Raw genomic sequence first — 27,994 nt, forward strand, 5'->3', positions numbered from 1 at the left:
GGGGTTGGTCCTGCTTTGAGCAGGGGATTGGACTAGATACCTCCTGAGGTCTCTTCCAACCCTAATATTCTATGAGGCAGGAGGGGTGTCTTTCATGAGTCAGACAGGCTGGGTACTGTGCCCTGGTTCCCCAAGAACAGAGCTGCTAGGTAACACCTGTTCTTCCCCAAGTCACCCCTGGAGTAAGGGGGGGTGGGAATATGCAGGAGGCCAGATAGGGGGTGTAGACTGGGAGGTGGTGGAATCTCCTTCCATAGAAGTTTTTAAGGTCAGGCTTGACAAAGCCCTGGCTGGGATGATTTAGTTGGGATTGATCCTGCTTTGAGAAGGGGGTTGGACTAGATGACCTCCTGAGGTCCCTTCTAACCCTGATATTCTATGATTAGGCCGGCCATACTAGGTCAGAGCAATGGTCCTGCTAGCCAAGTATCCTGCCTCAGTAATGGACAAATACTATCATTAGGTTTCCTTTTGTTCTAAGTATTCTTAAAATGAGTTTTTGTCCTTAACTCGGCTGGCCGTAGATAATCTCCTTGTGTCCTTTTGCTTCCCTTAGCAATTTTCTACAATTCCTAGCATCTAATTTATATTTTCCCCCAGATGTTACATATTGTATTTTTTTATAGCTGCTTTCACATCTCTAAGCCAGGTTGTTGGTTTTTTTCCACCTGAATAGCCTTTATTTCTTGCTTGGGGAATCTGGGCTTTTTTGGGCATCTAGTACAATGTTCTTATACAACTCCAAAACAGCATTCACAATTTTCTGATTAAATGCTTTCTCCCAGCTCATTTGACTAGTCACTTTTTTCAGCTTTGTGAAACTTGCCCTTTTAAAGTACAAGTGTAGATATAATTATACTGGTTTGGACATTATTCTGTTTGCACATGACAAATGTAATCAAGTCATGATCACTGGCACCTAAGCAATGATCAATAAGCCCAAGATACTCCTTAATAATAAAATAAAATAAATAAAATAATAAAACTCAGCTCTTGTCTAGTGGGTTTTTTTTTCACTAGACGCCAAAGTGTTTGACAAAGGTCAGTAACATTATCCCCATTTTACTGATAGGGAAACTGAGGCAGAGAGCAGGGCAGTGACTTGCCCAAGGTCACCCAGCAGGCCAGTGATACAGCCAGGAATCCTTCCCCTCTGGTTTCTACCCCAATACCCCCCCCATTATGTGATTCCCAAGCAATTAATCACCCCAGGAATGTGCTCCCTTCCCCTGAGACCACAACTCACGGCTGACCCCACATGCCCCGAATGGCGTGTGATGCAGAATGTGTCTTGTGGGACAGGGCCCCCTGGGCCCAGGGGACGGAGCCCTGCTGGTTTCTATCCGGCGGGGTGTCTCTGATGCAACACCAGCTGTGACGCCCCCCCCAGTCAGTGCACAGAGCGGATTTGTCTCTGTGCAGCTCCAAAACGTGCCCACTGCTTCGCTTGCTCTCCAGTCAGGATTCCCAGGTGAGGACTCTCGAATCAGAGACACAATCCTGTCATTATCTGGGATAAAGAGGCCATCTGGGTATGAGTTGTCACCTGGGGGTGGGAGACAGGGAACCTTGTGAATAGGAACCGCACACAGGTGTGTCACCGATAACCACTGCTCCCAGGGCAGGAACCCCAGAGCTGAATGCACAACATCCGTCTGCCGAGGGGAGGACATGGGCGAGGACAGCTAGGAAAGGGAATAATGAAGGGAAGGCAACAGAGCAGGGGGGCTGCAGGGGTCTCTCTCTCTGGATCCCTAGGATCCTTTCTGGCTCAGTCACTAGCCACGGAGCTGGATGCAGGATTCTCCAAGGGAGGTTCTCTGGCCTGGGTGATTGACGACACCAGACTGGATGGGGCTAATGGTCCCTTCTGGCCTCAGGACTCTACGTTTACATTTTGTAGCATGGCTCCAGAACTCTCTGGTACTTGGGGGGCGAATCCCCCCAGGCAGAAAGAGGCTGCTCAAAGCCATGACAAACACTGCACATCTCCGGCCAAGACCTGCCTCCGCAGAGCTTACCAGAGGAGGCAGAGCTGGGGGCGCTCGCGCCGCTTTGCCAGGGTCCCAACATTTCATTTCACTCGTCCATGGGTTCGGAGGTGCTTCATCCCATCCCTCACCTGTGTAGATGCCTCTCAGGATCCCTGGTTCCTCAAGGCCCTGGGCAGCCGGGACAAAGGGCTCCTCCCCCCTCTCCAGGCAGGAGATGATGTCAGGCTTGTGAACGGGAATCCCTGCTCATGGGAAAGTCCAAAGGTAAGGTCCCAACAAGCCAAATGTCTCAGCATTTATTGTTCCATTATTTTAACCCCAGCCACCCTTCCCGTGCCCACAAGAAGATGGGATCCGCAGAGCTGGGGAAACACCACGGAAGCCTTCTGGGGAGGCGAAGTGTCTGCGAGGGGAGTTGATGTGCCCCTGTTAAGACACCAGCGCCTCTGCTAAATGCCAATGGACCCTCTATCTCCAACTCAGAGAGCTAAATCCAATCCCTCCCCCTCTCAGGGCAAGTTATGACTGGGGGCACAAGCTAAAGGGGAGGACATGTGACCGCCACACGTCTCTCCTGTTGAGTGACACCCGCCCCGGCAGAGTCCGGGGCTGCTACGTTCTCCCTGTCCCATGTTACCTTCGGTGAGGGGCTCCCCCCTGCACCGCAGCCAAGCCCAGGCAGGGAGTGGGCCACTCTGCCTCCCAGCCAGGCTGTCTCAGGAAGATGTGGCTCTGTCCTGCTCCCTGCCCGGCTGCCAGGGAGCGCAGCCAATTTAGCCAAAGGTACAGGGGGAGAAGGTCAGGGAGGGGAAGGTAGAGCCCCTCTCCCTCCTCGCTCATGGCAGGCCAATCTGGGGGCACTTGAACTCCCCATGCCCCCTCCCCACGCATCACCTCTGGGAGGCTCTTGGAATCAAGAGCCAACCTGGCTGCACGACAACCAAACACAATGGGGTTAACCCAGAGCGATTAGCACTGCAGTGTGTACACTGCCTCCCTGTAGCAGGGAGACTCATTCAGTCGGTGTAAAGAGACACAGGTCAGGAGTGCAGGGACCCCCCATTGCTAGACTGGAGGCTGAAACCAGAGGCAAGTCAGACCGGAGAAAAGAGGATCTCAGAGTTAAACAGGCCGCAGGTGCTCAGGGCCATTCCCTGCAGGAATTAACCAGAATTCCCCTATCCATCCATCCATCCATCCATCCATCCATCCAACCCAGAGTGAGCGCTTCCCCTCCAACTCACAGCTTTACACTGCAACTCGAAACATTCTCCTTGGGTTTCCATGGCAGTCACTGCCACCGGGATGTTGAGAAACCCCAGTCCCAGGCTACAGGGCACTTTTCTTTGTGACTGGCCCGTTTGAGGGCCAGGGTATCCCCACCCTACCCCGAGAGGCTTTGTGATTCTGGCACAGAGCAAGTGTTTATCCCCTAGCTCCCCACCCCACCCAAAAACACAGCTAGAGATTTTCTGAATACGGACAGTAGGCAAGATACCCAGAAGCCTCCTCTTCCAAGCACAGTGCTGTGCTCTGGGGACACGTACTGGAGATCCTAATGACTATAATCCACAGTCAAGATGCGTGGCTTCAGACAAGCACCCGAAGGGGTCAGGAAGGATTTTCCCCCCACTGATGCTCAACTGAATCTGGCCATAGCTAGAGACAGGATCTTGGTTGGGGTGGGCTGGTGGTTTGACGTGGTGCAGAGAATCCTTTCTCTAGATGCCCGGCTGGTCCCTCACTCACATGCCTGGGGTCATACTGATGCTGGATTTGGGATTGGGAAGGAATCTTCCCCTTGGTCAGATTGGCAGGGACCACAGGGGGTTTTCACCTTTCACTGCAGCCAGGACGAGGGTCGCCTGCTCAGATCACTCCTAACCAATTCCCTGCCATTGCAGGGGCCTCAGGTGTTAGTGATGCCTTGATCTCTCCTGTTCTCTTCCCGTGATTAACAATGGTGGAGTGTCTCAAGGGCTTTAGTTTAACTGAAATCACAGGGTTCAAAACAGGGGTATTGGGGTGACATGTCAGGGCCTGTGACATGCAAAAAGTCAGACTGGATGATCTAATGAACCCATCTGCGCTTAAACGCTATGAACCTAGGAAAGCTGGTCTGTCCCGTCTCCTGCTGGTGCGGCCCTGGGAGTGGGGGATAGTAGCTCCTCACACAGATTCTGGGAACTACAGAAGCTGAGCCCTAGGAATGCTAAGGGATGATGAGAAACCCTGAGCCAAGGCCTGGACTCTAACACATGTGGAGAAGCAAATCCCTTACCCAGAGAGGCCACGTTTCCATAGTTCTCCATCATCGTGTCTCGGTAGAGCTCCCGCTGCCTCTCACCCAGAAGGGCCCACTCTGCCGCTGTGAAATGCACCGCTACATCCGCAAACGTCACTGGCACCTGGAACAACAAACACCTCCTCCTCAGTGCCTGCCTCTCCCTGGCCTGTCCCACTGCTCATCCACCCATGGAGTAGCAGGGGCTTCCACTGCGTGTTCCGTGCAGCTTTGCTTTCTGTTGAGAGGAAAAAGGCAAGACGGCATGATGCCTGTGTGGCTCTGGCCTTGGATTCAAGGCACCTGGGGCTCCCTCTAGCCTGGTGCCTGGTATCCAGTCTCTGACAGCAGTCTGGAAGAAGGTGCCCCAAACCCTGCAGAAGGCAGATATGGGAGTCCTGCCCCCAGGGAAATTTCTCCTCTCCCCCAATATTTTAGCGGGCAGTTCATGCCCTGAGACAGGACGATTCTGGCCCTGTCCAAACCCTGGTTTCGTTTTAAATATTTATTACTGTAAGTGGACAAGACAGGCAGAGAAACTGTTATATTACAGCAGAGAAAGCTGCCTTTCTAAGGGCTTAGACTATTCTGGCTCTTATTCCAGAATAGGCATGCCTTATTCCAAATTAGTTTAATTCACTTTTGGATTAAACTAATTCAGAATAAAGCACATTTATTCCAGAATAAGTGCATCCACATGTCAAGTTAATCTGAAATAGTTAATCCATTTAAATTCACACCCTACTGTATTATGGATTAACATTTATGTAGACAAGCCCTAAGGCCCAGGAACAGGTTTACCACTTGGGGGAGGACAGTGTGTGATAGTCTGTACCACTATGTTCACCCCTTTTACAGGGCTATGATAAATTTTGTACAAAGTATGCCTTGTGAGATATCATCTGAAAACTCATAATTTGCTGACAATTATTGTCCTGGTAAAATATGTGCGCATATAAAGTTATAAGATGTTACTAAGACATGTTCGAAGTCTGGGGAGCAGTCACAAACCAGTTCCCCAGAGAGAAAAGGCTATCCAACACTTCAGCCAGGTGTCAAAAAAATCAAATAGACCATCACCTGGTAAAGTCATCATTCTTTGGCAGGAAAGAAGGTGTGGGGAAAAATCTACATCTTGATAAAGAAACAGCTGGGGGTTCCATCCACACAGACTTTCTGTTCTGAACCTCAGCTGGAGATGATTCTCGAAGAAGAAAAAACTATAAGAAGGGAGAGTAGATGCCTCAAATTATTCCTCCCTTTCTCTCTATCCATGGCATCCACAACATCTGAAGAACAAAGGAAACAGCTTTGGACTGGAGGAGGGATCCTGATGGGAAGAAATTCAGTGAGTAAGACTGCTGTAATGTGGTGAGAGAGACTGCTTTAATTAGGCATTAGTTGTGTTTTACTTTTATTTTCTTGTAACCAATTCTGTCCTTCATGCCTCATGACTTATATTCCCTTAAAATCTTTTTGCAGTTAATAAACTTGTTCATTGTTTTATCTAAAACAGTGTGTTCGAACTGAGGTGTTTGGGAAACTCCATTCGGGATAATAGGATTTGTGCCTATCATTTTCTATTAATAAAATGAGGGGTTTGTATGAACTTGTATTGTCCAGGAGAGGGCTGGGCAGTCCAAGGCATACATTTCTGGAGACAGTCCAGGTCTGGGAGTTTGCTGGTGTTGCTCTGCAGTGTAAATCGAAAGTGGCTAGCTGCAGCACTCACATGCTATAAGTGGGAGTAACTTACATGCTGCAGGCTCTGTGTGAGCGGACCAGGAGTGCTAGCTTTCAAAGAGTGTAAAAGGCTCCCCAAGTTGGAGCACTGAAATGACACAGCTGTTCATCAGTCCAGATTGTACCCTGGGTAATGTCATAGAGCGTCCCTGTAACCCGCCCCTGCCCTGGCAGCTTGGGGACTCACCTTCCTGCAGTGTCGAATAAGGTCTGTGCCGTGGCTGAAACCTTTCCCACACCCAGGGCAGCGGAAGGGGCTCTCCCCCATGTGGACCCTCCGGTGCGCGATTAAGTGTGAGTTCTGCCGGAATCGCCTCCCGCACTCAGTGCATTGATGGGGTTTCTCTCCAGTGTGCACTCTGCGATGGGCATGGAGGGAGGAGCTGTGCCGGAACCGCTTCCCACACTCGGCGCACGCATGGGACTTCTCTCCGGTGTGGATCCACTGGTGGGTGGCAAACGCGGAGTGGCCAGCAAAGGTTTTCCCGCATTCAGCGCACTGGTAGGGTCTCTCTCCAGTGTGGACCCGCTGGTGGGTGATCAGGTGCGAGCTCTGCCGGAATCTCCTCCCACACTCAGCACACTGATGGGGTTTCTCTCCCATGTGCACTCTCCGGTGCGTATTAAGGGAAGAGCTGTGCCGGAATCTCCTCCCACACTCAGCACATTGATGGGGCTTCTCTCCTGTGTGGACTCTCCGGTGTGTGATCAGGTGGGAGCTGTGCCGGAAGCTCTTCCCGCACTCAAGACACTGGTGGGGCCTCTCTCCTGTGTGCACTCTCTGGTGTGTATTGAGGGAGGACCTGTGCTTGAACCTCTTCCCACATTCGGCACATTGATGGGGCGTCTCTCCTGTATGGACTCTCCAGTGGGTAATAAGGTGTGAACTGTGTCCAAATCTTTTTCCACATTGAGGACACTGATGGGGCTTCTCTCTTGGTTGGCTCTTTGGCTGGCCCCAGTCAGATTTACTCTGTCTCTTCCCTACAGTGTCCCCCTGCTGCCACTGTGTCCCGCTCGGACTCCCAGAGGAATCCTCTTTGCCAGGACCCTGGGAATCACTCTCTCTGAATCTTTCTGTTAATGCCATGAGAGAATCCACGGTCTTAGGAGCGTTCTGAGCTAGCCCGGCCTCCTCATTGTCAGCCCCCATCCCATTCTCATCTGCAAGAAAAACAGAATCCAAACACAAGTCATTCCCTGGGCTTTGGAGACACACACATTTGGGAAAGGTTTGTAACCAATAAATCACTAATCATAAGAGTTTAAACCAAAGCGGTGAATCTCTCAATCCTTCCTTGGATGAGAGTACAGGGAGGGGATAGTACAAAGACAGAAAACAACTTAACACTAGGAAGGGGCCTGGGGAGCAGCTGTCAGGGCTCCTACTCTCTGCCTCCTCATTTGAAGGCTTTAAAAAAATATTCTCAAATCGTGGCACTAATGGCCCCCTCCATGCAAAGGACCATTTCTTACCTTACCGTAACTGCGGATCTTTGAGATCCTGTGGTCAATGTGAGTTCTAGTGCAGGTGTGCAGGAGATGAGACTTGAACAGCCGTGTCCGTCAGGGCCATCTATGCACCATGCACTTCCTTGCGTTCCAATCTGAGAGCTCCGTAAAGCATGGAGAGGCAGCAACCATCCGTTAGTTCCCTTATTCAGAATCCTGTAGGTGGAGGGCTCCAAATAAGCAGGGATGGAGGGTGGATCATGTGATCCACACTGATAACATCCCAGAGAACCAGTTACCGTAGGGTAAGTGACCGTTCTTACTGCTTCAAATACACATCAGTGTGGATCCCGCTGTAAGTGGCTGGCAAGAAATGTTCCATCTGGAAGGCAGCTGATCTAGCTGAACTGAGATTGTAGCACTGTTCTCCAGTCCTTGGCATCTGACCTGCAGCTAGGTCAAGAGCACAGCGCTTTGCAGTTTTCAGATACAAGCAGATGATGTGAATTATGCTGCGGCAGAGTGAGCCTCAATGGCTGGAGGGAGAGGCCCATCAGCCATCTGGCAATACATCAAGATGCACTGCATGATCTATGCGGCTATCCTCTGGGGCAAAAAAGCCTGCCCTCTCAAAGCACCGGAGATGGCTATGAAGAGACAAGGAGATGGATGATTTTGTTCTGTTTGCATAGTGCTGTAAGTCCCCTGAAGTATCCAGAGAGTGGGTTTGGGAGAGGACACACGTAAACCGACAGACTAGTTCAGATGAAATTTTGAGACTACATTGGGGATAAACTTCAGAGGAGGTCTCGGCTTCACCTGCTCCTTGTGACAGGCTGCATGAGGAGGGTAAGGCATGAGAGCATGAGGTTCATTGATGCTTTTAGTCAATGTAAAGGTGTGACAGAATGTAGCTCTGTATTCATATCCTACATACTATTGTAATAAACTTGGTACAAAGTATGCCTGGTAGGGTATCATTTGAAAACTTGTAATTTGCTAATTTATCACCTTGATAAAAAGTGTGTGGCAATATTGTATGTGAAGTTATTAGATTCCACTGTGTGGTGTTAATGACATGTTCCAAACCCACAGCCCTGCCCAAACTAAGATTGTGAAAGAGGTCTGTCTCAAACAAAGGAACATGTGCTCTGCTTAATTTGCATTTAATCAGTAAACAGAGTCATCAAGCAGGAAGGGAAACAAAGAAAGCTCAAATAGGAGAAAAAATGCAGCAGGAAACATCTTTCCACATAGATTCTTTCGCTCCTGGTCAATGTTCCCTCTAATTTTTTCCATCCATGTGCAGAATGAATTTTGTTATGTGCACCAATGGTAATGTGTGGATGTGTGCCACCAGTAGAAACAGAAAACCTAGATTTAATATATATTTTTGAAAAAGTTACTAATAGGGATAATTACTGCAGCCAAGACAAGTTAGGCATTTTAGAATTCACTACTCAAAAGAATTAAATTTAAGCATTAGAAATAAAATTATGACCAATCAAAAAACTAAAACATCAGCACCTTGAAAGAATAAAATTACACAGAATATATGTAAAAAGAAAAGGAGTACTTGTGGCACCTTAGAGACTAACAAATTTATTAGAGCATAAGCTTTCGTGAGCTACAGCTCACTTCATCGGATGCATTTGGTGGAAAAAACAGAGGAGAGATTTATATACACACACACAGAGAACATGAAACAATGGGTTTATCATACACACTGTAAGGAGAGTGATCACTTAAGATAAGCCATCACCAGCAGCAGGGGGGGGAAGGAGGAAAACCTTTCATGGTGACAAGCAAGGTAGGCTAATTCCAGCAGTTAACAAGAATATCAGAGGAACAGTGGGGGGTGGGGTGGGAGGGAGAAATACCATGGAGAAATAGTTTTACTTTGTGTAATGACTCATCCATTCCCAGTCTCTATTCAAGCCTATGTTAATTGTATCCAGTTTGCAAATTAATTCCAATTCAGCACCTGGAAATCCTGGACGCCCCATCATCTCAGGCATTGGCACCCTGACAGCAGGATTGTCTGGCTATGTAGACTCCCTCCTCAGGCCCTTCGTTACCAGCACTCCCAGCTATCTTCGAGACACACTGACTCCTGAGGAAACTACAGTCCATTGGTGATCTTCCTAAAAACACCATCCTAGCCACTATGGATGTAGAAGCCTCTACACCGACATTCCACACAAAGATGGACTACAAGCCGTCAGGAACAGTATCCCCAATACTGTCACGGCTAACCTGGTGGCTGAACTTTGTGACTTTGTCCTGACCCATAACTATTTCACATTTGGTGACAATGTATACCTTCAAATCAGCGGCACTGCGATGGTTACCCGCATGGCCCCACAGTATGCCAACATTTTTATGGCTGACTTAGAACAACGCTTCCTCAGCTCTCGTCCCCTAATGCCCCTACTCTACTTGCGCTACATTGATGACATCTTCATCATCTGGACCCATGGAAAAGAAGCTCTTGAGGAATTCCACCAGGATTTCAACAATTTCCATCCCACCATCAACCTCAGCCTGGATCAGTCCACACAAGAGATCCACTTCCTGGACACTACGGTGCTAATAAGCGATGGTCACATAAACACCACCCTATATCGGAAACCTACTGACCGCTATTCCTACCTACATGCCTCTAGCTTTCACCCAGATCATACCACTCGATCCATTGTCTACAGCCAAGCGCTACAATATAACTGCATTTGCTCCAACCCCTCAGACAGAGACAAACACTCTACTTGCGCTACATTGATGACATCTTCATCATCTGGTCCCATGGAAAAGAAGCTCTTGAGGAATTCCACCATGATTTCAACAATTTCCATCCCACCATCAACCTCAGCCTGGACCAGTCCACACAAGAGATCCACTTCCTGGACACTACGGTGCTAATAAGCGATGGTCACATAAACACCACCCTATATCGGAAACCTACTGACCGCTATTCCTACCTACATGCCTCTAGCTTTCATCCAGATCATACCACTCGATCCATTGTCTACAGCCAAGCGCTACGATATAACCGCATTTGCTCCAACCCCTCAGACAGAGACAAACACCTACAAGATCTCTATCATGAATTCCTACAACTACAATACCCACCTGCTGAAGTGAAGAAACAGATTGACAGAGCCAGAAGAGTACCCAGAAGTCACCTACTACAGGACAGGCCCAACAAAGAAAACAACAGAACGCCACTAGCCATCACCTTCAGCCCCCAACTAAAACCTCTCCAACGCATCATCAAGGATCTACAACCTATCCTGAAGGACGACCCATCACTCTCACAGATCTTGGGAGACAGACCAGTCCTTGCTTACAGACAGCCCCCCAATCTGAAGCAAATACTCACCAGCAACCACACACCACACAACAGAACCACTAACCCAGGAACCTATCCTTGCAACAAAGCCCGTTGCCAACTCTGTCCACATATCTATTCAGGGGATACCATCATAGGGCCTAATCACATCAGCCACACTATCAGAGGCTTGTTCACCTGCGCATCTACCAATTGATATATGCCATCATGTTCCAGCAATGCCCCTCTGCCATGTACATTGGCCAAACTGGACAGTCTCTACGTAAAAGAATGAATGGACACAAATCAGACGTCAAGAATTATAACATTCAAAAACCAGTTGGAGAACACTTCAATCTTTCTGGTCACTCGATCACAGACCTAAGAGTGGCTATACTTCAACAAAAAAGCTTCAAAAACAGACTCCAACGAGAGACTGCTGAATTGGAATTAATTTGCAAACTGGATACAATTAACTTAGGCTTGAATAGAGACTGGGAATGGATGAGTCATTACACAAAGTAAAACTATTTCCCCATGGTATTTCTCCCTCCCACCCCACCCCCCACTGTTCCTCTGATATTCTTGTTAACTGCTGGAATTAGCCTACCTTGCTTGTCACCATGAAAGGTTTTCCTCCTTCCCCCCCCTGCTGCTGGTGATGGCTTATCTTAAGTGATCACTCTCCTTACAGTGTGTATGATAAACCCATTGTTTCATGTTCTCTGTGTGTGTGTGTATATAAATCTCTCCTCTGTTTTTCCACCAAATGCATCCGATGAAGTGAGCTGTAGCTCACGAAAGCTTATGCTCTAATAAATTTGTTAGTCTCTAAGGTGCCACAAGTACTCCTTTTCTTTTTGCGAATACAGACTAACACGGCTGCTACTCTGAAACAGAATATATGTGCATTGAAGGATGTACCAAGAAGTAACAACAACACAAGTATGTGTTGGGAGGTGAGTGTGAAAGAGACAGTGTGTATGTGAGAGTGAGTGTGGCAGACAGTGTGTGTGTGAGAGAGTGTGTGTGTCAGACAGTGTGTGTGTGTGTGTGTGTCAGACAGAAAGTGAGTGTGTGAGAGAGACAGTGTGTGTGTGTGTATGTGTGAGATAGAGACAGAGTGTGTGTGTGAGAGAGAGACATAGACACAGAGATTCTGTGTGTGTGTGTGTGTGACAGAGACAGTGTGTGTGTGTGCTGGCTGCTGGGGAAGTATATGAGAGACCGTGTGCTGTCTTTAAGCACAGAGGCACTCACCCGAAGCCTCGTTCAGACCATAGCAGCTCCGTCCTGCTCCTGAGCCCTGTCCCTCCTCCCGAGCTCTGCAGAAATGGGGTACACAGGCAGAGGGAAGTGAGGAGAAGGGAAAACCCTGACGTCAGCACCTCTCTCCCCCGCTCCCCTGCTCTGCTCAGCCAGCAGCAGGGTCCTGGAATCAACTGGTGGATCAGATGGCTCCAAGGCAGAGAGCAGGAGCAGTGCAGCTGCGGAGCAGCAGGGGAAGGCGCACCTGAACACGTGCCGGATGCGCGCGGCTCTGCTAATCAGTGTGCGGCACTTGATTGTTTCTTGGTGGGAACACTGCTCCTGGTGCCCAGCTGGAAATGACTCCCAAGAGAGGGACTGAAACTATAAAAGGGATGGACAAATACCCCAAGGCACCCCCCTTTCTCTCTCCCTTCCCATTACATTCAATGCACCTGAAACAACAAAGGAAGCCTTTGTTGGAATCTGGTGGAGGGGTTCTAACCTGCAGAATTTGGTCAGTAAGCTTGCTAACAGCATATGGTGAGAAACTGCTTGAATCTGATAATTCATTAAATTAGATATTAGTAAACGTTTTATATTTATTTTTCTTATAACCATTTCTGACTTTTATGTCTCATTATTTATATTCTTTGTAGCTAGTAAATTTGCTTTATCATTGTATCTAATCCAGTGTGTTTAAATTGAAGTGTCTGGGAATCTGCATTTGGGGTGGCAAGTTATGCGCATATTATTTCTATTAAAGAAACAGCAGACTTAATATAATTTGTATTGTCCAGGAGAAGGCAGGGCAGTACAGGACATATATTTCTGGGGGGAAATTTAAGACTGGGGGTGTGTTGGGGTCACCCTGCAGTATAACCAAAGCTGGTGAGAACCAGGGTGTGGCTTGCAAGCTGGAAGGCTGTTTGAGAGCGGCCCAGGTAGGGGCTACTTCAGCAAAGCATTGTAAGACACACAACATTACAGGGCCGGAGTGACACAGCTGTTTATTAGTCTGGACTGTTCGCTTGTACGGCACAGAAGACAAGAGCTGGCTAGATATTTGTCAGTTTTTTGCCAGAAAAAGTTATTTCAACAATTTTATTTATGCTAAAGCATGTCAATTTCAACTCAATGTCCCAAGGGAAAGAATTTCAATACAATTTTTTTTTCATTTCTGAGAATTTGTTTGGGGAAATTTCATTTTTTTAATGTTTACATTATTTCCCATACAGAAGTAGTACACAAACAACATGTCTCCTCTTTGTGTTGTAATTCAATAGTTTTACTCTTTGACACAAACCCAACGTCATGCTGCCTGGCATGGGACACAGCTAAGAGCGCCTATCTCAGGTCAGACTGCTGAAATACAGGGCACAGACCCCAGACTGGTGGATACTCTATTACAAGATGTCACCAAGGCAGTAACAAATGTGTGCTTCCAAATACTCTACTAGTTATTGAGGAGCCACAGACAGTCCCCTTCAGGCCCTCTAGCCCTCATGCACTACCAGACAAACCAGACTTCTGTGATAAATGATGATTAAAACCAGAAATCACATCTATTAGATTTTTCCAGTTCCAAAAAACCAGACACTCACCCCCAGTCACAATATATTTCAGATCTTACCCAAAAACTACGCTGATAGCCAATCCTTTAGTAAATTAAAAACTAAACATTTATTCATATAATAAAAGAAGAGAGTTATTAAAAGACTCAAATGCATCATATACATTACAGTTGATTTCAGAGTTTGTAGATCAGGATAACAGCAGTGATGTTAAATCTGCTAGCTTGCAGTAAGTCTCACTAGATCACCCAAAAGACTGGGGGTTCTCAGCCCATTGTTCAAAGCTTCCTTTTGTTAGAAACCATAGTCCAGAGATGTGAAGCAGGAAAAAGTCTCCATTTGTATCTTCAGTGCATGTGCATGGAAAGTTACTGTCTCCAACATGGAGTCATGGATCACACGTCCTATGTGCCCTGCTGAGACACTGGGCCTCCATTGTCCATGTCCTCTCTGAGACATCTTCAGGAGAAGCCCATTGGAAGAGTTGATTCTCCCTGATGGCCCATCAACCATGGCTGGCTGGTCTTGATGTAAATCTGTCTTGCGGGTGTTACCCAAAAACACAACATGTTTGAGATACAAAGACACAGCAAAGATTCATAACTTCATATGCAATGATAATACACTCATATAAACAGGGTAATAATACTTAGCAGACTATAACATTCCCATTGATACCTTACAAGGCATACTTTGTACAAGATCTATTACAATTGTGTTGGGTTTGTGTCTAAGTATAAAACTATTTTATTATAACACAAACAGGAAGCCTTTTGATTTAAAAAAGATACAACGTTTCAAGCAGTAATAAGTAGGAGTTGTCCGTAACAATTGAAAAAAATTAAATTAAAATAAACAAGCCTACTCCAATTATATTATGTGATAATACCACAGCAACATAACTAATCTATGTTGATCTCATATTGAGCAGTAAAAACCACTGAGTCCCTGGAACAAAAGTACGAGAGAACTAACAGGGAATGAGTATTTGATAATGGGCTCTTCAATCTAGCAGAGAAAGAAAGGGGACAACTTTCTGATTCAGAAAGTTGAGGAAACAACTAGGGAGTCATGCATTTTGGATCTGGTTTTGACCAACATTGATGAATTAGTTGTGAACACGAAGGTGGTCGGGAACTTGGGAGGAAGTGACCATGATCTGATAGAATTCAAGATCCTAAGGAAAGGAAGACATGAAAACAGCAAAACAAGGATACTGGACTTCAGAAAGGCAGATTTCAACTAACTGAGAGAAATAGAAAAGATCAATTAGGAAGAAAAGGAGTCAAAGGGGGGTTGGCAGTTCCTAAAAGATGTAATACTGAAGGCTCAACAGCAAGCTATTCCAATGCAAAGGAAAGATAAGAGCAGCCACAGGAGACAAATGTGGCTGCACAAGGACATTTTAGCTATCTAAAATCCAAAGGGATGTTTACAGGAAATGGAGGGACATGTCACCAAGGAAGCATATATGGGAATAGCATGAGCATATAGGGACAAAATCAGGAAAGCCAAGGCAAAGAATGAGTTACAGCTGGCAAGGAATATTAGAGACAACAAGAAGGGGTTCTACAAATGTGTCAGTCAAAAAGAAAGATCAGGGATGGTGTGGGCCCACTCCTCAATGGAGAAGGTGAACTGGTAATGGAAGATGATAAGAAGGCAGAGCTGCTCAATGCCTACTTTTCTTGAGTCGTCACACAAAAAATAATGTGACCGGATGATTAGTGAAGTTATCACAGACAATAAAGGGAAAGGGATGCAGATTGGGATAAATAAAGAACATGGCAGAGATCTTCTGACTCATTTGAATGAATTCAAGTCAGCAGGGCCTGAGGCTATTCACCCGAGGGTGCTGAAGGAAAGAGCTGAAGAAATCTCGGAGCCACTGGCAATAATATTTGTAAACTCACGGATGACAGCAGAGGTCCTGAAAACAGGAGAAGGGCTAAAGTGGTGCCCATCTTTAAAAAAGGGGGGAAAGGAGGAGCCAGGGAACTACAGACCAGTCAGCCTGACTGCAATACCTGGGATCTACTAGAGCAATGTTAAAACATTCCATTGGCAAATACCTGGAGAATGAAGGGGTGATGAATAGCAGCCAGCACGGATTTACTAAGAACAAATCATGACAAACCAGCTTAATTTCCTTCTTTGACAGGGTAACTGGTTTGGAGGACATGGGGAATGCAATGGATATAATATACCTGGACTTTAGCAAGGCTTTTGACACAGTCCCACATTACATTCTGATAAGTAAGCTGGAGAAATGCGGGCTTGGTGGAACTACCATTAAGTAGATACATAATTGGTTAAACAATCACAAACAAAGAGTAACCGCAAAGGAATGATATCAGACTGGAAGGAGGTCTCAAGCGGGGTTCCTCAGGAATCTGTTCTGGGTCTGATGTTGTTTAACACGTTTATTAATGACCTGGATGTAGAGCTAAAGAGCATACTCATCAAATCTGCAGATGACACAAAGCTAAGGGGAATTGCAAGCACTTTGGAGGACAGAGCTAAAATTAAAAGGGATCTTGATAAATTGGCAAACTGGGCTAAATACAACACAGTGAAATTCAACAAAGACAATTGTAAGGTGCTACGCTTAGGGAAGAAAAACCAAATGCACAAATACAGAATAGGGGATAACTGGCTTGGCAGCAGCACTGCTGAGAAGGATCTAGGAGTTGTGGTGGATCCCAACCTCAACATGAGTCAGCAAGGCAATGCTGTTGCAAAAAAAGCAAATGCAATTTTGGATTGCATTAACAGAGGCATAGCATGCAAGTCACGGGAGGTGACAGTATCTTTCTACTAGGTGCTGGTTAGGCCTCGGCTGAAGTACTGTATCCAATTTTGGTCACCAATGCATAGAAAGGATGCAGAGAAACTGGAAAGGCTCCAGAGGCGAGCGACAAAGATGATCAAAGGGATGGAATTCAAGGCATATGAACAAAGGCTGAAGGAACTGGGTATGTTTAGTCTGGAAAAGAGGAGATTAAGAGGGGACATGATAGCAGTTTTCAAGTATTTGAAAGGCTGCAATAAAAAAGATGCAGAAAAATTATTCTCTCTTGGACGTCCTCTCTCGCAGGATGAGTCAATGGGTTCAAACTACAGCACAGCAGTTTAAGACTTAGACTGGGTCTACATTACGGAGTTAGGCTGATGTAAGGCAGTTTACATTGACCTAATTATATCAGTGCCCACACCATAGCCTTCTCCTGCTGATGTAAGTGCCCTACTCCACTGACATCATAACTTCACTTCCACGAGAGGCGTAGGGCTTCCATCAGTGTAGGTAGGGCGATGCAGTGTCTGTGTAGACACTGCGTTACTTACATGGGTTGTTGGCTGTCATTCTTGTCAATTTATTGGTTCCAGCTGCAAAACTTCCTAACTGTATGAACAGAAGGACAAGGGAACTGACTGCCTAGGAAAGTCGTGGAAACGCCTTCACTGGAGGTTTTCAAAAAGAGGCTGGATAGGATGGTTTAGACATAAGAAATCCTACATCTTGGCAGGGAGTTAGACTTGATGACCCTTGAGGTCCCTTCCAACCCTGATTCTATAACTAGGGCCCTACCAAATTCATGTCCATTTTGGTCAATTTCACAGTTGTAGGATTTAAAAAATCATAAATTTCATTATTTCAGACATTTAAATCTGAAATTTTATGGTGTTGTAATTACAGGGGGCCCTGACCCAAAAAGGAGTGATGGGGGCATCGCAAGGTTATTGTAGGGGGCTGCGGTACTGCTACCCTTACCTCTGCGCTACTGCTGGCGGCGGTGCTGCCTTCAGAGCTGGGCAGCCAGAGAGCAGCAGCTGCTGGCTGGGAGCCCAGCTCTGAAGGCAGAACCGCTGCCAGCAGCAGCGCAGAAGAAAGAATGGCCTGGTATGGTACTGCCACCCTTCTGCGCCACTGCATTCAGAGCTGGGCCCTTCGTCAGTAGCCGCCACTCCCTGGCCACCCAGCTCTGCAGACTGCAGCGCAGAAGTAAGGGTCACATGATATGATATTGCCACCCGTACTTCTGCACTGCTGCTGGCAGAAGTAAGGGTAGCAATACCATGACCCTCCCCCCAAATAACCTTGCAACCCCCCACAACCCCATTTTTGGGTCAGGATCCCCAGTCTGAGAAACACTGGTCTTCCCCATGAAATCTGTATAGTATAGGGTAAAAGCATACAAAAGCAGGGCTTTGGAGCTGTGCTCCGGCTCCGCTCCAGCTCCAGGCAAAAACCTGCAGCTCCACTGCTCTGGAGCTGCTCTGTGCTCCAGCTCCGGGCTCTGCTCCAAAGCCCTGCACAAAAGACCAGATTTCATGGTCCGTGAAAACGTTTTTCATGGCTGTGAATTTGGTAGGGCCCTATCTATAACACAATTCAAGGGCTGGAAGTTGAAGATAGACAAATTCAGACTGGAAATAAGGTGTATATATATATATATATATATTTTTTAACAATGAGGATAATTAACCACTGGAACAATTCACCAAAAGATCATGGTGGATTCTCCATCACTGGCAATTTTATAATCAAGATTGGATGTTGTTCTAAAAGAGCTGCTCTAGGAATTATTTGGGGAAGGCTGACAGGACATGTGGGGGAACACCTTTTCCTCATGCTGTGTTTAGTAAAATAGGCAGATCTCAACCAGGCCTGCAATGGCCTCAAATGAAGTCTGCCAAGCAGCATCACATATATGCAGGCTGCAATATGTTCTCTTTCAAGTAAGACCCTAAAGAACCATATGTTGGATTTTAATTAAGTAATGCTATGTATGTTTCTTCTTTGTAAGACCAAGTAAATTGGTCCAAAAACCACAAACAATAATTTTAAGTAATTGCTTTCGATGTTTTATACTACTCCAAACCAAACACTAGAAATAGCAAGGACCTCACCATAAGCGTGCCCTAAGTGCATCCTTACTCCTTGGAGAACTATTTAAAGTGTGATAAACATATTAGAGATACTAAAGAACTGATTGCTGATAAATAAATGTAATAAGATATCTTAGTGATTTGTGTTGTTCTCTACTATAACTGCATGGCCTCAATGCTGTTTATATAAAACATTTGCAGGAGAGTCTGTTTTATTCATTATATGCCTAGAACCTCTGATATCTGAACTTAATCTACAAAACTATTGATTGCATATCTATGTGGTTGTTGATGAATTAATGAACTTGTTGATTGGTTAAGAATAACTAAGTGTCTTGACTTGAAAAGTACTGTACAAGGTAAATACAGATCTGAGAAAAACCCAATGTTAAAATTAGTAAATCCCAGACTCAATGAAAAGGAGTTATCTTCATTAGATTCCATTAAAATATTGGCATAACATTTATCAAATTGGCAAATCTAATTTGTTAGATTTCAGCTTTAACATTTACCTGCCACTTCAGCAAAGCCATAAAATTGGCCCCTTTCACTTGTAATGACTGGTCTCCTTAGGTACTTCCTGTGAGCCAGGTGGATGGCAGCATAAGAACATAAGAAAGGCCAGACTGGGTCAGACCAAAGGTCCATCCAGCCCAGTATCCGATCTATGGACAGTGGCCAATGCCAGGTGCTCCAGAGGGAGTGAACCTAACAGGTAATGATCAGGTGATCTCTCTCGTGCCATCCATTTCCACCCTCTGACAAACAGAGGCTAGGGACACCATTCCTTACCCATCCTGGCTAATAGCCATTAATAGACTTCACATCCATGAATTTATCCAGTTCTTTTTTAAACCCTGCTATAGTCCTAGCCTTCACAACCTCCTCAGGCAAGGAGTTCCACAGGATGACTGTGCACTGAGTGAAGAAGAACTTTCTTTTATTTGTTTTAAACCTGCTACCCATTAATTTCATTTGGTGACCCCTAGTTCTTATATTATAGGAACAAGTAAATAACTTTTCCTTATTCACTTTCTCCCCACCACTCATGATTTTATATACCTTTGTCATATCCCCCCTTAGTGTCCTCTTTTCCAAGCCAAAAAGTCCTAGCCTCTTTAATCTCTCCTCATATGGGACCCCTAATCATTTTAGTTGCCCTTTTCTGAACCTTTTCTAATGCTAGTATATCTTTTTTGAGATGAGGAGAACATATCTGTATGCAGTATTCAAGATGTGGGTGCACCATGGATTTATATAAGGGCAATAAGATATTTTCTGTCTTATTCTCTATCCCTTTTTTAATGATTCCTAACATCCCCTTTGCTTTTTTGACCGCCGCTGCACACTGCGTGGACGTCTTCAGAGAACTATCCACCATGACTCCAAGATCTTTCTCCTGATTAGTTGTAGCTAAATTAGCTCCCATCATATTGTATGTTTAGTTGAGGTTATTTTTTCCAATGTGCATTACTTTACATTTATCCACATTAAATTTCATTTGCCATTTTGTTGCCCAATCACTTAGTTTTGTGAGATCTTTTTGAATTCTTCACAGTCTGCTTTGGTCTTAACTATCTTGAGCAGTTTAGTATCATCTGCAAACTTTGCCACCTCACTGTTTACCCCTTTCTCCAGATCATTTATGAATAAGTTGAATAGGATTGGTCCTAGGACTGACCCTTGGGGAATACCACTAGTTACCCTCTCCATTCTGAAAATTTACCATTTATTCCTACCCTTTGTTCCCTGTCTTTTAACCAGTTCTCAATCCATGAAAGGATCTTCCCTCTTATCCCATGACAACTTAATTTACATAAGAACCTTTGGTAAGGGACCTTGTCAAAGGCTTTCTGAAAATCTAAGTCCACTGGATCCCCCTTGTCCATGTTTGTTGACCCCCTCAAAGAACTCTAATAGATTAGTAAGACACGATCTCCCTTTACAGAAACCATGTTGACTTTTGCGCAACAATTTATGTTCTTCTATGTGTCTGAAAATTTTATTCTTTACTATTGTCTCAACTAATTTGCCCGGTACTGATGTTAGACTGATTGGTCTCTAATTACCAGGATCACCTCTCGAGCCCTTCTTAAAAACTGGCGTTACATTAGCTATCTTCCAGTCACTGGGTACAGTAGCTGATTTAAAGGACAGGTTACAAACCATAGTTAATAGTTCCGCAATTTCACATTTGAGTTCTTTTAGAACTCTTGGGTGAATGCCATCTGGTCGCGGTGACTTGTTACTGTTAAGTTTCTCAATTAATTCCAAAACCTCCTCTAGTTGCACGTCAATCTGTGACAATTCCTCAGATTTGTCACCTACAAAAGACGGCTCAGGTTTGTGAATCTCCCTAACATCCTCAGCCATGAAGACTGAAATAAAGAATTCATTTAGTTTCTCTGTGATGACTTTATCGTCTTTAAGTGCTCCTTTTGTATCTCGATTGTCCAGGGGCCCCACTGGTTGTTTAGCAGGCTTCCTGCTTCTGATTTACTTAAAAAACATTTTGTTATTACCTTTTGGCTAGCTGTTCTTCAAATTCCTTTTTAGCTTTTCTTATTACATTTTTTACATTTAACTTGGCAGTGTTTACGCTCCTTTCTATTTACCTCACTAGGATTTGACTTCCATTTTTTAAAAGATGCCTGTTTATCTCTCACTGCTTCTTTTACATGGTTGTTAAGCCACAGTGGCTCTTTTTTAGTTCTTTTACTGTGTTTTTTTAATTTGAGGCATACATTTAAGTTGAGCCTCTATTATAGTGTCTTTGTAAGTATTATTATAATTTGTTTTATGGTAGCACCTAGATCCCTAATCATGGACCAAGACCACACTGTAATAGAGCCACAAACCAATCTTGAGCCTGAAGGGATGGGCCAAGGAAGGCAAGTGTTACCATCTGCAATCTTCTCTCGTCTAGGATAGGACACAGACCTCCCGTTTCTTCTTCAGGATAAGAAAATACCAGGAATAGCAGCTTCTTCCCCTGTACTCCCGAGGTACTTCATCTATGGCTTCTAGACAAAGCTGGAGGCAATCTGTTGGGTCCCCCTCTCCCCAGTATTCTTATGAGACGGGTCCCTGAAGGACAGGGAAAGGGGCAGAGGTTGGAATTGGACAGAGTGGCCACAGGCAACTATGTCTGGCATCCATCTGTCTGTTGCTATGACAGACCAAACTCAATGGAATGGGGAAAAGTGACATTCAAAGGAGGGGTCAACTCTCCACTGGTGTGAATGTGACATTCAACTCTCATTTCAAACCTGTTGCCTGGTACCAAGTGTGGAGTGGCAGTTTGAAATATGAAGTTGGAGTGAGGCAGAGCTATGCTCCTTCCTCCCAAAAAGGTCCAGCTGTTTTGGATCCTCATCTTGGGGGCTACTTTTTGTTTGTTTTTTTATTTTTTCACAAACAGCAGATACTACCAATGAGCCTAGTGCTGGATGTAATAATCCTGGCCTTGGCACTAGCACCTGCTGCAGTTTTGACCAACAGGGAAATGTTAGGGCCTGCATATGTTACGCAGCAGCATAGAGTGCTGTCCTGGGGGGAAGAGACAGTCGACAAGAGGGCTGCTCAAGCTTGAGAAGGGGCTTGGAATCTGCCGTAGAATTGGCAGTGGGAAGGCAGTTCAAGAAGAAGGAGGTAAAAAGAGACTGCACTGAGGCAAACACGGGATTTGCTGAGGAATCTGGGGAGAGGAAGTTGGACCATGAAAGGCAGTGTACAAGTAGCCTGGCCACAAGGGGCACAGAGCGTAAGGCCAGTGAGGTGACCATTGAGACACAGACAGAGGGATACATAGATACTAAGGTCAGAAGGGACCATTCTGATCATCTAGTCTGATCTCCTGCACAATGCAGGCCACAGAATCTCACCCACCCACTCCTGCAAAAAACCTCTCACCTATGTCTGAGCTATTGAAGTCCTCAAATCGTGGTTTAAAGACTTCAAGGAGCAGGGAATCCTCCATCAAGTGACCCGTGCCCCATGCTACAGAGGAAGGCGAAAAACCTCCAGGGCCTCTTCCAATCTGCCCTGGAGGAAAATTCCTTCACGACCCCAAATATGGCGATCAGCTAAATCCTGAGCATATGGGCAAGATTCACCAGCCAGACACTACAGAAAATTCTTTCCTGGGTAACTCAGATCCCACCCATCTAATATCCCATCACAGGTCATTAGGCCTATTTACCATGAATATTTAAAGATCAATTAATTACCAAAATCACATTATCCCATCATACCATCTCCTCCATAAACTTATCGAGTTTAATCTTAAAGCCAGATAGATCTTTTGCCCCCACTGCTTCCCTTGGAAGGCTATTCCAAAACTTCACTCCTCTGATGGGTAGAAACCTTCGTCTAATTTCAAGTCTAAACTTCCTGGTGGCCAGTTTATATCCATTTGTTCTTGTGTCCACATTGGTACTGTTTGGGTGCCTGGGAAGGTGTATGGCCCTCCAGCTGAGGAGCTGTTGTTCGCGGGTGCATCTGTTGGAAAGAAATGCAGTCCCTGTAGCATCCAAGTAATGGAGCATCAAAAGCCAGAGAGAGGAAAAGATGGGATAGCTGGGGTGAAGCTGGACTTTGCCGCCAGGGAGAGGAGTCATCAATTCCCTCTTGGAGTGACACAGCATGTTGTAAAAAAACTTATTGTGATGGTAATTTAAAGTTTCTTATTTTCCTCAGCAAGTATTTGATGCTACTTTACATTAATTATTTATATTCTATTACTGTTCCTGCCAAATTTCTGGGATTTTTCAGTTAGACAGTTTAAAATTTAAGGTAACCTCCTGTGTGTTGGTTTGCCTCCACTTACCTCACAGTAGGCATAGACTTGCTGAGGCTCGGGTCACTGCACTGGGTGCGTAAAGTACTGTTCAAAACCCTCTTGTGACACCTCACAATGCCTTTCTGCTTGTTTGGCTGTGGGTGGGGTACGGTGGCAGGTGTTTGTCGCAGTGACTTTGTGACTATTAGGATACTCTCGTTAATCAGAAGGGTGACTCTGGTTGGTGTAGCTGAGCACAGGTTGTCAAACATCTAAAGAGACTTCTGTATCCAGGGTCTCTGCAATTCTGGAAAGCAGCTCCTGGAAAGCCCTGAAGTTGTCCAGAGCTGATGTTGGCAGAGATGACAGCTTCATCTGGACAGGAAGAGAGGGTGCCCCCATTCAGATGCACTCACCTCAACTCCTTGCTTCTTTTCTCCCAAGAAAGGTGATAGCAATCTGACTATGGGTGCACAGGCGGACCTTAATTTCCTTTTTGTAGGGTGGGAAGAACAGCTCCCAGAGGCATGGGATGGGGGTCCCCAACATGTCCATGGTGGCATGTTATATCAATATGGCTAGCTTGCTTGTGGCTGGCCAGTCTAGTGCCACCCATAGAGAGGTTGGAGGGACAAGCCTCTAGACCATTCTATAGAGCCTTCCTTAGTTTTCAGAGGAAAGGGTTCTTTATGAGATCAGCAAGCATGAGTGCCCTGGAGATAGGGATGATGAAGAAATGTCCTCAATGATTGGTGCCAACTTGTTCAGCGATTTCAGTGCCGTGTTGGGAGTATCCATTGGTGCCAATTGAGGCAGTGGTACCTGGGACATCGTCAGTACTGGTTCCTCTAATAAGGAGCCCGCAGGTTCCGTTCACAACTGTGTTGCTGATGTCAGTACCAGTCCTATGGATGGTGTTAAGATCGGTACTGGGACATGTTTCTCCAGAGCCAAGCTTATGACTGAGAGAGGTTCACTAGCCTTTGCAATTGTAGAGAGCTTAGTAGTCTACTCCCTGGAGGGCTGATCCTTGTCTCCACCTCTCCTTATGGAAGGACACCGAGTGGTTCCTGGATCCATGTCTGCCTCTGTGCTCCGACTTCCCTTGTCTCTTGGTGCTGGATTTGAAACCAGGGTCACAAATGCAGAGGTCACTAGTGCGGAGTCTCTCTCTGGTATCAACTTCTTGTCCACAGTGGTTATAGGAGTGGTGTGCCAGCAAGTATGGGCACTATCAGAGGATGACTTCATGGGAGCCTGATTCAATCTAGAGGAAGATCCTCTCTCTTCTGGAACGAAGATGATCCACATGGATTTCTCCAGCAGGTAAAACTTGAGGCAGGTATCATGGGATTTTCATATTCATACTGAGCACCGGCCAGGTATATGTATTTCCCTGAGGCAAAAAAGACCAGCTGTGGCTGGCAGCTAACAGGATGAGTCCATCACAGGATGGACAGGCTTTGTAGCCCAAAGCCTGCAAGTTTGCCATTACATGTGGACAGGGCACAAAACAAAAATGGATATTTTGTTTTGTTTTTAAGATTATCAGAAAGAAAGAGTAAAACACAATTCAACATCATTAACAGAAGACAAAATACAGGATAGGTCTTGATCCAAAGAGAGCTCAGAGAAAAACTGTTACAGGGTAAAAAGAAAAGGAGTACTTGTGGCACGTTAGACTAACAAATTTGAGCATAAGCTTTCGTGAGCTACAGCTCACTTCATCGGATGCCACAAGTACTCCTTTTCTTTTTGCGAATACAGACTAACACGGCTGCTAATCTGAAACCTATTACAGGGTAGTAGGCAAACTCAACAGCTCTTTCTTGTTGCCACGTATGGGAAGAGGAAACTGAGGAACGATTGTAGCCACTTTACCCTTTATGATCTCACAAGTGCACAGTGCATGTGCAACCCCTACAAATGCTGCTGTCCAAGAGATTCCGAGCTTGCGTTGGGGGCGGGGGGGCTCCACACTCAGGCCGGTGCTGAGCTGGTGTTCCAAGGGGAGCAGACTCAGCCCAGGGAGCAGCACCATCCCTGGAGTCTTTAGCAGGGAGCCCTGTGCCGCCCCTCAGTCACTGCACAGCCACCACAGAGACTGCCAGTGTTCCCCTGGGCCATGCCCCCTACCTGCCTATCCCTGGGCCCCTACATACCCCCACCCCTGGGCTGGGCCCTTTCCAGCCTCTATCCCTTCTGCCTCTGCCCCTACCTGGCCCTATCCCCACCTGCTCCTACCCTGGAGCCCCTGCCAACCCCTATCCCCACATGCCCCTAACCCCACTCCCTTCCTGCCACTATCCCCACCTGCTCCTACCCTATAGCCCCTACACCCTATCCCCACATGCCCTTACCTTCCCCTAATCCCACCCCCCTGCCCCAACTCTCTGCCAGTCCCTATCCACACCTGGTCCTACCCCTGGGCCCCTGCCTGCCCCTACCCACCCCTATTGTCATCTGCTCCTACTCCTGAGCCCCTGCCAGCCCTTATTGCTACATGTCCCTACCCCTAACCCCCATCTCCTGCCTGCTCCTATCCCCACCTACTCCTACCCCAGAGCCCTTGCCAGCCCCTATACCCTATCCCCACATGCCCCTATCAGTCCCTACCCCAATCCCTGCCTGCCACTATCCCCACCTGTCCCTATTCCTGGGCCCTGCCTGCCCCTATCCCCACCTGCTCCTACCCCTAACCTCATCTCCTGCCTGCTTTTATCTCCACTTATTCCTACGCCATAACCCCTACACCCTATCCCCACGTGCCCCTGCCCGTGCCCCTACTCCCACCCCTCTGCCAGTCCCTATCCCCACATGCCACCACCTACCCCATCCATACCTGCTCCTACCCCTGAGCCCCTGCCAGCCTTTATCCCCACATGTCCCTACCCCAACCCCATCTCCTGCCAGCCGCTATCCCCACAGCCCTGCCAGCACCTATACCCTATCCCCACCTGCCCCTGCCCCTACTCCCTGCCTGCCCCTATCCCCACCTGCCCCTGCCCCTACTCCCTGCCAGCCCCTATCCCCACCTGCCCCTGCCCCTACTCCCTGCCTGCCCCTATCCCCACCTGCCCCTGCCCCTACTCCCTGCCTGCCCCTATCCCCACCTGCCCCTGCCCCTGCCCCTACTCCCTGCCAGCCCCTATCCCCACCTGCCCCTGCCCCTACTCCCTGCCAGCCCCCTATCCCCACCTGCCCCTGCCCCTACTCCCTGCCTGCCCCTATCCCCACCTGCCCCTGCCCCTGCCCCTACTCCCTGCCTGCCCCTATCCCCACCTGCCCCTGCCCCTGCCCCTACTCCCTGCCTGCCCCTATCCCCACCTGCCCCTGCCCCTGCCCCTACTCCCTGCCAGCCCCTATCCCCACCTGCCCCTGCCCCTGCCCCTACTCCCTGCCAGCCCCTATCCCCACCTGCCCCTGCCCCTACTCCCTGCCAGCCCCTATCCCCACCTGCCCCTGCCCCTACTCCCTGCCTGCCCCTATCCCCACCTGCCCCTGCCCCTGCCCCTACTCCCTGCCAGCCCCTATCCCCACCTGCCCCTGCCCCTACTCCCTGCCAGCCCCTATCCCCACCTGCCCCTGCCCTACTCCCTGCCAGCCCCTATCCCCACCTGCCCCTGCCCCTACTCCCTGCCTGCCCCTATCCCCACCTGCCCCTGCCCCTGCCCCTACTCCCTGCCTGCCCCTATCCCCACCTGCCCCTGCCCCTGCCCCTACTCCCTGCCTGCCCCTATCCCCACCTGCCCCTGCCCCTACTCCCTGCCAGCCCCTATCCCCACCTGCCCCTGCCCCTACTCCCTGCCAGCCCCTATCCCCACCTGCCCCTGCCCCTACTCCCTGCCTGCCCCTATCCCCACCTGCCCCTGCCCCTGCCCCTACTCCCTGCCTGCCCCTATCCCCACCTGCCCCTGCCCCTGCCCCTACTCCCTGCCTGCCCCTATCCCCACCTGCCCCTGCCCCTGCCCCTACTCCCTGCCAGCCCCTATCCCCACCTGCCCCTGCCCCTACTCCCTGCCAGCCCCTATCCCCACCTGCCCCTGCCCCTACTCCCTGCCTGCCCCTATCCCCACCTGCCCCTGCCCCTGCCCCTACTCCCTGCCTGCCCCTATCCCCACCTGCCCCTGCCCCTACTCCCTGCCAGCCCCTATCCCCACCTGCCCCTGCCCCTACTCCCTGCCTGCCCCTATCCCCACCTGCCCCTGCCCCTGCCCCTACTCCCTGCCTGCCCCTATCCCCACCTGCCCCTGCCCCTACTCCCTGCCTGCCCCTATCCCCACCTGCCCCTGCCCCTGCCCCTACTCCCTGCCAGCCCCTATCCCCACCTGCCCCTGCCCCTACTCCCTGCCTGCCCCTATCCCCACCTGCCCCTGGGCCGCTACCTGTCTCTACCCTCCCTGGGCCTGCCCCTCCCCACGTCACTCCACCGCTGGGCGTGACGTCACGCTGCCGCGCACCGCAGCCCCCGGCCGCTCTCTCACCTGCGCGAGGGCCCGCGCGTGCGGCCGGCTCCATGCTGCGGGGCGGGGCGGGGCGGGGCCTTCTCCCCTCGGCCCCAACTGCCACGCGTTGCTTTGATCCCAGGTCCCGATTGGAGCGACCCGCTGCCAGTCAGGCTCAGCCGGGGCGGGGCTTAGCCCGGCCTCTGCGCCGGCTCGTAAAGGGTCTGACGCCCTCCCCGCAGCGGAGTGGGTCTGT

The 27,994-nt window shown here is 48.0% G+C and overlaps 1 protein-coding gene across 3 annotated transcripts; it reads right to left on the minus strand.

The window, feature by feature from the left end:
* Positions 1–62: 62 nt before the first annotated feature.
* LOC119847484 (zinc finger protein 696-like) lies at positions 63–27,994 on the minus strand. Of its 3 annotated transcripts, none has more exons than XM_043501698.1 (5): positions 27,778–27,911; positions 6,209–7,185; positions 4,276–4,402; positions 2,123–2,236; positions 63–1,510 (listed from the first exon to the last, which is right to left on the minus strand). In XM_043501698.1, the coding sequence occupies exons 1-5, from the start codon at positions 27,809–27,811 to the stop codon at positions 1,200–1,202; spliced, it is 1,563 nt and encodes a 520-aa protein (XP_043357633.1). In that variant the 5' UTR covers positions 27,812–27,911; the 3' UTR covers positions 63–1,199. The 3 variants fall into 3 exon arrangements, with proteins under 3 accessions (XP_043357633.1, XP_038238242.1, XP_043357634.1); XM_038382314.2 differs by having other exon boundaries at positions 65–1,546; positions 27,778–27,994; XM_043501699.1 differs by lacking the exon at positions 27,778–27,911 and adding an exon at positions 12,062–12,692 and having other exon boundaries at positions 65–1,546.

This window comes from Dermochelys coriacea, chromosome 23, assembly GCF_009764565.3.
Source record: "Dermochelys coriacea isolate rDerCor1 chromosome 23, rDerCor1.pri.v4, whole genome shotgun sequence".
In the NCBI taxonomy this organism is placed as follows: Eukaryota; Metazoa; Chordata; order Testudines; family Dermochelyidae; genus Dermochelys; species Dermochelys coriacea.

Excerpts from the sequence above, each read along its gene's own strand:
- LOC119847484 (XM_038382314.2), bottom strand. The coding sequence starts at position 27,811 with ATGGAGCCGGCCGCACGCGCGGGCCCTCGCGCAG. Across the intron at positions 7,186-27,777 it reads ACGCGCGGGCCCTCGCGCAG|ATGAGAATGGGATGGGGGCT; the intron begins GTGAGAGAGCGG and ends TTTTTCTTGCAG. Across the intron at positions 4,403-6,208 it reads TTATTCGACACTGCAGGAAG|GTGCCAGTGACGTTTGCGGA; the intron begins GTGAGTCCCCAA and ends TTGTTGTTCCAG.